At 44.9% G+C, this 12018-nt stretch overlaps 1 protein-coding gene across 1 annotated transcript; it reads right to left on the reverse strand.

Moving 5' to 3' along the window:
- Positions 1 to 2247: 2247 nt before the first annotated feature.
- Positions 2248 to 7602, reverse strand: CISD1 (CDGSH iron sulfur domain 1; the record flags this gene model as incomplete). Its single annotated transcript, XM_010192815.1, has 2 exons — positions 2248 to 2712; positions 7397 to 7602. Coding segments are annotated over 2 exons (296 nt in total), but the record flags the coding sequence as incomplete, so codon positions are not given.
- Positions 7603 to 12018: the final 4416 nt, after the last annotated feature.

A 12018-nucleotide genomic window follows, 5' to 3' on the forward strand; every position in this document is an offset into this window, starting at 1 on the left:
ATTTGCTTCATATTCTAGAGATTATTTTGTGAAAAACCCTGAAGAACAGAGATTTCAGAAAACACTGGCACAGGCAAGCACTCGGACTATCAGAACACGATCGCCTTTTATGATTCTAAGGGGAAAAACAATGAAGTGCTCTCTGTGACGCTCATCAAGACTGCTGGCAAGTTTGCTTACTCAAATTCAAGTGTCTTTTCATCATCACGTTCAATCAGCTCACACACACGAGGAACAGGAACTTTTAGGTACAGTACAGAAAATTTTACGTGCTTAAGAATGAAATGTAACCACTTTGTGTCAACATTCATTAATGTGACGCTTCTCCGAAACAAACTCACCAGGAGCTAAATCGGCAGACTCAGCTCCTGCCTCTTTGCTTCCAAGGCCCAAAAGCTTCTCGTGGAGCCCACTTCCTTGACACCCAACCTCCAGGAAATGTCTTATTGGCAAATTCCAGAAAACAGCTTTATGACTCAGAAGACTCATTTGAAACCTCAGGACTTCATCACGCAGAACATTAATGCAACTTCAGTTAACTTTTATTCCTCCAAGGGCAGCCAGGCTTTGGTGCTCACAGGAAACGAAGTCTCAGAAGGAAAACCCAACCGAGACAACGGGTTTTTGATGACAGCAGCATTGGCACAGAGCACTACTCGCTGTGTAACTCTCTCTTGGAAGAAGCAACGCACCCGTGAGATAACACAGACGTTACAACCTTGATAAGGATGAGCTCAAATGTGTATTTGACAAAAGTACAGAAATATCCAGTGTCATATTCTAATAATACAGAAATAACTTTGCTTTGGATAAAAGCAACACATCTGATAATTTAAGGTTAAAACAACTTTCCATATGCATCAGTACTCAGACAAGTAAAAAATACCAAGTACCTTTACAGTCAAGACAGGAAAAAAAGAGAGAAACTAAACGCATTTGGCAGCAGCTCCTTACAAGCAGAGGTCTCAGACAGCAGTTGTCCCCACTACAGCAAACCCTCTTTCTCTGCCCCACCTTCCCTACTTCTGTGCCTCCTGCCAAAGTTCAGACCAGCCAGCTAAGACCTCAGCCTCTCAAAGTCTCACAGCAAGGACATGCAAAACATTCTCTTCAATCTCAACCAGTTTTACCCTTAAAAATACCCCCAAAACCTCTACTGCCCCAGTCACCTGGAAGAATCCTTAAGGGTCCAGGTTAAAATGTCAGTTTTTTGAAAAGGCCTTTCCTCAAGCTCTGAGGTAGCCTCTCTGCCCCAGGGCACCGAGAGCTCAATCTTATCCAGGCCGCAATTACACCGATGGACTGGGTTTAATACAAAACTGCCCTCTGCCACCCCACTCTTTGGGTTTTGCTTTGTAGGAATTTGCATGTTAACAAATGAAAGCTATTGAATTTAAGGAAACCAACATGACAGCCATTAATGCAACCATGTCAGACAAGTGCCATACAAAGGGAGGATAAGAGCTCTTCTTGTCTCATCCTTCCTTTCCTCCTTGTTTCTCACTATCATCAAAGCCTTTCCTTGCCCATGTCAGTTCTTTTGGTAAAATCAGCTGAACCACATTAGCAGTTAGCCCGGGGAGGCAGGAGTTTAAGACACATAGAGCCTAAGGCCACTTATTAAGGAAGGTGTGCCTCCTCCCTCTGCAGCAGGAGGAGTCCTCTGGAACCAGCCAGAGCAATGATGAAGCAGACAGTAGTGATGGGTGGCGTTTTAGTTTTTACTTTAGCTTCTGGAATAAAATCAGCATAGCCTCCCCCACAGAAGTGTCCTGCGGTCCAGGGAAGTGAGCTTCACTGCTGGAGACTGCAAGTGAAACGAAGGCTTTCTAGCAGCAAAGACAAACCTGCCACCGTCTGCTCATCACTGTCTGGGCACTTCGTATCAGCCCACTTGTCTGTTAAGAAAGCTCTTGCAGAGATGCTCTTCCTAATCCTACTGTAACTACAGGTCTGTAGCTGTGGCAGTACGTTCTTGATCCCATAGGGTAGTAGGGTCAAGTTTCAACACTGATGTAAAAACAAAGGTAAATTTGCCCTTTAGCCCCATCTTGCTGTAAGCCTTTTATGTCGTCTGTTCAGCCAGCAATTTGGAATTTGTTCTTTTCCAGAAGCCCCACACAACAGTGGTGCACTAGGCCAAACACGACACCTGCAGGAAATGCAGCCTCATCAGACACTAAGCTGCGTTTTGGCACCAGGATTTCTTTCCTGCTACTGCCTCTTACATAGAAATCTATCCAGACCTGTGACTTTAGAACCTCTTCAGGATTTTGAACACACATTCTACTGAGTAGCCTCGGAGTAGTACACATGTATTTTAAAATAATTTAATACCTCTTTTCTGATTAAGTACATTCTGTGCGTCATTTCAGTTTCATACTCAATGAGAGAGCACACACTTCACAGGACAAAAAATTTAAACCATGACTGTTTAGTAAATTATGCATTGTAGTGATTAAAACAAGACAAGCACCAGACAAAACACACATGCTGAAGCTTGATGTATATACTACACTGGAAAGTCTTCAGTGACATGACAGAGAATTTGTGGTTTTTCCCCTAATTACGAGTGAGCAGAGGATTTGTCAGACATTCATTTTGTAGCTTCTACTGTCCACTCTATGCCTCCTTCCTCTTGATGATCAGAGGCCCAACGTTGTCACCAGTTTCCTCGTTGTGCTTTGTGTGAGAGCCATCACACAGCGGGAACTGAAAAAAATAAAGAACAAACACATCTGAAGTACACCCAGAGTCAGAATTAAGATCCTAGGTTGAAAGTTCATTAGAACATCTCCTCATTAAATCCACTGTGACTGCAGACCACAACTTCTGTACTGGCATCTCCAGTCTCCCCGAGTTCTGGCTGAGCACCAGTTTTGTCCACGTGAGCGCAGAGTGGATGAGAGACTTGTTATGAAAAAGCAGCAACTCCTCTCCTCTCTATTTGGTGTTCCTGCCTCAGGCCAGGACGAGGAAAATGCAGCACTGTTTCAGAGAGCACTGAGCCATCTTTAACAGCTACCAACTCTGACTGCTCTGAATTAATCCTCTGGTCTGGACACTGCTGGCTCCCAGAGGCTGGGACACTGGACTTGAGCTTCTCAGAAAAACCAACCAACCAACCTAAACCAACCAACCAAACACCACCACTTTTCCAGAGCACCCACGTGGTCATCTTGAATACCAAATATTGAACAGATGGATCCTGGGCCTGACAAAACACGTTCAGCCTTGATTAAGATAAAGCAGGCTAGCAATAATGGTCAAAGCTCAGACCCTGAGGGAATTGTGCGGTGATATGGACAGCTCAGGTTATTTCCCTCAACACGAAATGGCTTTAGATTGTCTACCACTATTTCTTCTGATGTTCTGCAGTGCTATTCCTTGACCTGCAGCCTGGGGACTGATACTTCTCTGGATGACATAAAGGTTGCACGTCATCGCGAAAGAAAGCAAATTATTCCCCCCCTCTCCCCGTTCACACATTTAAAAATGCAGAAGAGTGAAAAAACAGATGTTTTAACTTCAGACTAATTATGGTTTGGTTTTAAGACAAAAAAAAGCCATTAAAAAAACTACCTACCACCTACTTTAACAGGTAACTGCAGCTCAAGACACACTTATTTGAAGATACCACTCGTGGTTTTTTTTTAAAAACATGCAGTCACAAAGACTTTGGCCAGCACAAGCAAACAAAAAAAGCCTTTGAATTATACTATGTCAGAAGAAAACCCAACTGAAAATAATGCTGCTCCTTTAAGAGTGACTCCAAAGCACCCTGGTAAAGTCCACCTGTTTTGTTATGCCCTATACAGGAGGAACACCATGCAAAGCCAGCAGTGCTGCGCACACACCAGCAGTGCACAGTGAAGTACCCAATGGTTCGTAATATTACTGGTTCTGTGAACCAGAGGAGGCTAAATCTGATGAGAAGTGCTCACAGAGCGATACAAGAGGACGTTTCTCCTAACCTGTACATGGAATAGAGATCACCCTATGCCACCTGTTTAACAAAAGCAGAGCAGGTACTTACTGCTTTTGGAGTAATTGTAATTTTGAAGTAATTGTAATTCCCTGTGGAAGCACATTCTACCATTTAGCCATCAGATCTGGGTGCCAGAGCATGGCCCAGGCTGCCCAGAGAGGTTGTGGAGTCTCCTTCTCTGCAGACATTCAAAACCCGCCTGGCCGTGTTCCTGTGTGACCTGGTCTGGTGATCCTGCTCTGGCAGGGGTTGGACTGGATGAGCTTTTGAGGTCCCTTCCAACTCCTGATATTCTGTGATTCTGTGAAATAAGTATCATCTTACAAATTTTAACAGGATCTTACGTTTGAGAACTGCAAGAAGCAGATAATGCTAGCAAACTACTTCCAAAGATGATGAGCATATGAGAATGATGAAGAATGCCTCTGTATTTTAGTGCTGTTTGGCAATATGAACATGAGAAGTATGCACACCATCTTAAGGGCTGCGCTACCCACCAGGTCAACTGATCAGGGCAAGAAGAAGGCAGCAAAACTGGAAACTGCGGTCTTTGGAGCAAAACATGCTGATTAAAATAGTCATTATTAAGCATCAGTAAAAAAAAAAAAAGGAAAAAAAAGAAGCCTTCAAAATTTTCCACTGACCTTCTTAATGCCTTTACAAGACCTTTCGTATTAGAGTTCTAAGAACAGACTCATCATAAGGCAGCCCCAGCTACTTCCTTTCCGTGTGTGATTACAGAGCCCCAACTCAGTAGGACAGTATGTTCCTAAACTGACATCACCCCTTCAATATATGCCAAAACGTACTAAAGATTTGTTTCACACACAAGAGATAGTATCAAACAATAGCTGGAATATGGGCAGGAGCTGCAACGCAGCCACTAAGACCCGACGCTATCTTCCATTTCTGTTTAGAAACAAACACCAAGGTTCAAGTAAGGATTTGTTTTTGGACGCATTGAAGGAGGTGCCTGCACTACTTCAACCTGAGGAAAACACGAATTCAGATCTTAAAACTACGTGGAGATGTTTAGAGCCACCTTTCTCCTCTCAGTTTTTGTCTTCTGAAGGTGCAGCCCTCACAGCAGCTTCCAATGTTGGAATGTGGCTGTCAGTTGAGACTGACCACAGAGATTTAGCAGCAGTGCTGGTACACACATGCGTGACACCTGCGTGCTGTACAGCCAACAGCGCTGCTTGTAAATGTACACACTTTCCTGTTGTACAACCATACCACGTGGAACTTACTCCATGGAGCACATTGTGGCCATGAGGGGAGGGGGGAAGTATTTTGTTTTTCAGTTCAGACTCCAGCCACAGCAGAGAAGACAAGACCATCTCCACAGGACTATTTCAGAGTCGAGTCATGATGCTATTTAACCCTTAGTAGTGTTTTAGCGTTAAGCCAAATACAGCTACAAACGCGTAACTTCCTGAGTTAATTTTACCTGCAAGGTAACTGAGATCTGACAAGAACAAGAACCACAAGTAACAGCACCTGGAAAACTGCAGAGCATGGCCTGCAGTGTCTAAGGCTTGAGAAATCCAGTGTCCAGTTCACTGATCGAAAGAGCACCAGATTTCAAGGCTGCTGGCCTCAGTTATGTGGCTTTGAAGGTCTATGTTATTTCAGTCTCCACACACTAGCACCTTAGATTCTAAAAAAGCTTTTAAATGTGTGCCAGTGGTACATGGACAGGACTACTTATGCCTTCTCTCACTGCAGATCCCAGAACTACCACTACAGATGAATTACACAGATCTCAGCTACACCAACACCACGCATCTCCACCTCAGATTTAAATCTGATCTTAGTGTTATAGAAAAGCTAGGTATCATGCTTACCACTAATTTTAGGCAATTGAGGCAACCCAACTTCAGATGCAAGTAAGCTGGACCAGTGTCTAGGCCAGACCTTTAACGGCTCAAAAAAAGAGGCTTTAAAGTATGCCATCATGATTTCACTGGCTTCACTTTAGGATTACCCATACAGCTATTTTTAATTGCTAAGGCACAAATGCATTAAGTCCATCTGTCTAGAATCCTCAGAAGCCTTTAACCACAATGACTGCTTTATAGATTACTTCCATCACTGCTGGAAACGCTTCACCGCAGTATTTACTCATGTGGCAAAAGGCAGCTATCTCCAGTACACAGCAGTGCTACAACAGTAAATTCAGGACAGAACCACAGTACCACAGTGACACCGTCTGCGTAAGTCAGGCTTTTCCCAAAACAATTCTGCACTCACTCCATCTGCGAGATTTAATGACGGGCTCAGACACTGGGTGACAACTGCACACCAACTCTGCTACACCAAGAGATTTTTAAAATTGATTTGTGTTACTAACACCATGAACTAATAGCAAGGTATCACAGAATCGCTCGGTTGGAAAAGCCCTCTGAGATCATCCCGTCCAACCGTTCCTGTCTACCTCCTAAACCATATCCTTAAGTACCTCATCTACCCGCTCTTTAAACACATCCAGGGATGGTGACTCCACCACCTCCCTGGGCAGCCTGTTCCAGCTTCTGATGACCCTCTCAGTAAAGAACTTCCTCCTTATCTCTGACCTGAACCTCCCTTGGCACAGCTTGGTGCCGTTTCCCCTTGTTCTATCCCCCATCACCTGGGAGAAGAGCCCAGCACCCACCTCTCCACAACCTCCCTTGAGGCAGTTGGAGGTGGTGATGAGGTCTCCCCTCAGCCTTCTCTTCTCCAGGCTAAACAAGCCCAGTTCCCTCAGCCGCTCCTCATCAGGCTTGTTCTCCAGAGCCCTCCCCATCCTTGTGGCTCTTCTCTGAACACGCTCCAGAATCTCCACATCCTTCTTCTAGTGAGGGGCCCAGAACTGAACACAGCACTCGAGGTGCGGCCTCACCAGTGCCAAGTACAGGGGGATGATCACCTCCCTGGCCCTGCTGGTCACACTGTTTTTAATACAGGCCAAGATGCCATTGGCTTTTCTGGCCAAAGGTACTTTCTGACTCGGTAAGCTTCCCACTTCCTCCAGTAAAAGGTGTTTAAGGTCCTCTCAGATTGTGGTTCCTGAGATCCTACTGCCAACAGGCCAGTAGTTTTTGGTAAGCCTCAGTATTAGCACAGGCAGCACACAAAGTGGTATCTGTCATTTATGACTGATTGCTCCATACAGTGGCTCTCCTTTCAAGGGCTCTCCTTCTTCAGAGCTACAGAAACAACTTGTTCACTATTAGCACTGATCTGCAGGCTTTACTCTGAATGACAGCATGAATCTACATAGTTTTATGGATTAAAACACTGCTACATCTCTACTGCAGAAGAGTTTAGGTGAAGTTAGTTTCCTCTAAATAAAGCAGTTTGAAAATAGTGTTTTTGAAAGATGCATGCACACGAACAAAACTGGGCCATTTACTCTTCTCTTACCTTCTTAGATCTCCAACAACGACAGTACACAGCCTTGTCTCCCAGATCTTCCATATCAAATGCATGGACTACTTTGGGGTTATCCTTCTGGATATGGGGATTCACCATTGCTTTGCAGCATTTGTCTTTAGAGAGAAATTTTTTGTAAGCTAGATACCCAACAGCAGCTGCCCCAGCAGCTAAGGAGACTGCAGCGATCCATTCAACTAGAACAAAAGAGAAGGAAAAAGAGAAACTGTCAGGTTTTGACCACAACATTCTATTAAAACTACTCAGTAGTAAATGTCTTCACGCTTGTGGCAACACCTTTACCTTTCAACAGACCTTTTTTGTGCTGTAGAAGCAATGTACAAACCCTCCCTGGAACAACAGGGTCATACTAAGACAAAAAAACCCCTATCTTTAACATCAAAGAATTTAGGACACGTTTCCCTGCTCTCAAACTCCTTCAAATAACAAAAGCCCCATATTGTAAATTCAGTGGTTTGTATCCATCCAGGGAGTTCTCACTTCTCGATGTCCCAATTACAAACTAGCCAGAGTAATGCATTAATTTTAAGAGAGTAGGGTAAAGAAGTGAGGAGGTGAAGTTAAAGAAGAGATTCTATGAAAAACTTCTTCAATTTAGCAAAACAGCCCAAATTAATCCAGAGAAAGCCACAGCTTAAATCAGAGCAGAGGTTCTCCCAAGGAAAGCCGGTGCAGTGTCTGCAGCACCCTTTTCCCTTTCGCTGGAGCGCACTGCCCCAAGCAGAGCGGGGCTGTGGCAGGCAGGACAGACCCAGCCATTTCGGGGATGAGCTGGGTCTGACAAGTTGAAAGGGATTTCTGATGAAATGCCAAGGGTAGCGACAACAGCAGCAGGCAAACCAGAGGGACTGCCCGTGCTGGGCACTGCAGAAAAGCAGCAGTTGCAAGGACTGCCCGAGCTGTTTGCCGATGCATTGCCAAGGGATCAAATCTGAACTAATGTTTTTAAGTAACTGCTGAGGGGACAGTAACAGACCACATACATTCCCTTAGGGAAATTAAGGGGAAAGAAGGACTTTAGTGAAGACCAGGGATAACTCCTATAACTGAACAACCCTTTAAGTGCTGCACCTTAAGGAAGCTGAACATCTACTGCACCTATCCCAAAGTCCAGATCAGCTTAACCAACCAGCAGAGGAAAAGACTCCGATAATAAAAATACTTGCATGACTCACAGCACAAGGAGAAAAGCCCATGCTAGAATTCAGCAGCTTTGATCAGAAGAGCTGCCCTGCACCTCTGCAGCTAACCCAGATCCCTCTGACCACCTCTCGGGCCACCTACGACACAGCCGTGCACAGCACATCCAGCTCCACCAGCAGAGATCATGAATTTACAGTGACTGTCACCTACTTCTCCTGAGGGCCAGATTCATCTGCCACACACCTGGGCAGAATGTTTGCATACAGACAGCTTAATATATTGTTTTTCTTATAATAACTCATAGTGTCCTTTTTTTGTTTACTGCATTAGCTTTTTTATCACTTCTCTGGAGCTGTATCAGGGGAGAAAATTGTATCGACCCCAACAGATTAAGTCCAAAAATTTACAGCAGCCCATTTTTAAATGTCAGCACTGCCTTAATAAACACCATGTGAATTTATGAAAGCTGTTTGAATTTAACAAATAGACTCTATTGTGATGATACCATCCTGCAAAGGTTCAGAGTTTTGTTGTCGGCTGTTGTTTTGTTTCACAGATTTGGAAGAGCTGGAATGGCCATTTCACCTTCCAAACCAAGTTAACCTAAAACTGCACCTGAAATGAAAATGCTTCTCAAGAAGTTTTTCAAGACTTTAAACCCCGTTTCCAGAGGCCTGCAGTGCCAATTCAACAGTTCACTGCCAAACTCTTAAGGTCACGTCTGCGTTATTTAAAGAGGCATCTGTTAACGGAGTGACATTGATGGGGAATGTCAAGGGTTTTCCTTTTAAAAACAAAAACACGAAGAGCAACTTTTGAGTGATTATTAAAACAAATTCCAGTTGTGGTGTAATGCCAAAACACAACACTCCAAGCGACTACAGGACTCACTGTGTAACTTGGCAGAAGAATTGTTTCAGAGTCATAAGCACTGTACAATGGAAAAGGTTTGGCTAAAACTCCAGAAAAATTACCAAAAGAGACCAAGAGAGACGGAAAAAAAAGGAAGCAGAAGTCCAAAGAATGAAGTCCAGGAGAGCAGGCAGTGCATGGGAGTAAACAAAAAACCAGCAGATAAGAACGGCAACAAGCCAACGGTGGGAATTTCTTTTCTTCTATATTCTTTGGACATACCCTAACGAAAAAGAGATTTGCATCACCAAGTTTCTTTTCTCTTCTCTCCCTAAACAGCTCGAAAATTGCTCTGGATGTTTCCAGATCTAGGCTACAGAGACAGATCAGGATCTACCAGAGAATTTATCTGGAGGAACAGCACGCGTTTACCATCTGCACTGACAAGCGGATGAAGAAACAGAGATGGTCTTGGCTCCACCAGGAGTACACAACCCTCATTACAAAGCATATCAATTTACCTTCCAGGGACTGGCAACAACATGGGGGATAGCTTCACCCCTACAAAGTCAGTGAAAAACAGTCCTAAGAGGCAGTTTCCAAGCTACCTGTGCTGCTTAAAAAACGTTCACGTTGTTTGAAAGTCAGCTACAGAATAATAACTCCAGCTACCAAAATCTGTGCTTTTGGCTTCAGAAGCATTTGTGACTTCCAAGTGTTGTCCCCTGCTTTTGTTGCCAGTGAAGAAGCTACCGTTGCCCAAGGAGTTGTTCGTGACAGTCTGCCCACAACGAGAGGCCGCCTTTCTGCAGGCCACGCTCGGAGCGACACTTGGCACTTGCTTATTGAGGAGTCATCTGGGATAACTGGCTGCACAGAAAGGCACACGGTGAAAGCCAACCAGTCAAGCAGATGAAGCTGCATCTGCCACTTCTCAGCATCCGCAAGAAACGGGATCATGACTGACAGGCTTAATTTAACTGAAACCGTAAGGTAGAGAAGCCACCCAAGGGAGAAAGATTGTTGGATCTCTGATAAGAAGCAAAAGACAAGTCACCATGATCAGACCTGTGGTCAGTGTGGGGTCACACCTGCAAACAGAAGCATTAGCTGTGCTGCTCGCTGCCTTCCACAGGGCAACCTTTCGGCACATACGCACACCAATATGCACAGAAGCGATTAACTCTCCAGTTACTGCCAGGAATTAAGTCCCACAAAAATCACAGAATTACAGAATCTCAGGAGTTGGAAGGGATTTCAAAAGCTCATCCAGTCCAACCCCTGCCAGAGCAGGATCACCAGACCAGGTCACACAGGAACACGGCCAGGCGGGTTTTGAATGTCTGCAGAGAAGGAGACTCCACAACCTCTCTGGGCAGCCTGGGCCATGCTCTGGCACCCTCACAGTAAAAAAGTTTTTCCTCATGTTCAGATTGAACCTCCCATGCTCCAGCTTGCACCCATTGCCCCTTGTCCTGTCATTGGACATCACAGAGCAGAGCCTGGCTCCTTCCTCCTGACACTGCCCTTTACAAATTTATAAACATTAATGAGGTCACCCCTCAGTCTCCTCTTCTCCAAGCTAAAGAGACCCAGCTCCCTCAGCCGCTCCTCATAAGGGAGATGCTCCACTCCCTCCATCATCTTTGTGGTTTCTGGTGTCCAGTTTTCTCTAGAGAAACAGGCATTAATATGACCTCCAAAATACATCAGCCCGAGACACACAAGCATAAGACAGAGCTGTGACCTGCCAGTCGCTGATCAAGTTTAATCTTGACAGAAATCTCATTAACCGTATGCCACCGCCGCCTCCTAAACAAAGCACCCCCCAGACTGCTCTGATCCACTGTTCCCCTGCTTTCCTGGGATAACAAGAGCATTTTCAGTTTGATTAGGATTGTCTTATTCTCCTTCACCCCACAAACTTAGTTTTCTTCTTAATTCCTAATGTATAGGAAATGTTCCAATTCTTGCAAGCTCCTAAGTGACAGCTGCCCTTGGGAATACAACCTGGCCGTGAGCTGTTATCAAGTGACAGTCAGGGCTTTGGTTTGATTATTTTAATAAGCACGGCCTTCATAACTACAACCCATTGTAGACTATCATGATGTATATCCTCTGTACCAGCAGCATACCCCAAAAAATCTGGATAAAGTTCCCTAAGGGCATAAACCAGGGGCAGCTTTGCAACTGGAAACTACAGCCACGCAGGTGACATTCATTTTTAATTTATTATTTTGGGGTTTAAGAGAAAAATCAGACCATTCAGCTCTACGCTCTGCCCTCCACCCATCCTGCCCGGTTGCCCAACAGCATTTAAAGCACACAACGCTACCTCAGGTGTGGTTTACGTCAACCGTTACAAAGAGCAAATATCACCGTTATCCTTGCTGCACCGTATCAGGCTTTGATAAGTTAAACACACAGAAATTCACAGGTTTACATTAAATTTACACCCAGCAGCTTCACACGAACTACAGGGCCTTAACGAAGGCAAAGGCCGACAGCGGAGCGGCAGGGGAAAGGCAGACCCAGCACGGCGGTGTCTGACACGGGCTGTCCCCCACCACAACCGAAGCGCGGCGGGTGGGCCGAGC

The sequence above is a fragment of the Mesitornis unicolor genome, unplaced genomic scaffold (genome assembly GCF_000695765.1).
Source record: "Mesitornis unicolor isolate BGI_N332 unplaced genomic scaffold, ASM69576v1 scaffold10269, whole genome shotgun sequence".
Taxonomy (NCBI): Eukaryota; Metazoa; Chordata; class Aves; order Mesitornithiformes; family Mesitornithidae; genus Mesitornis; species Mesitornis unicolor.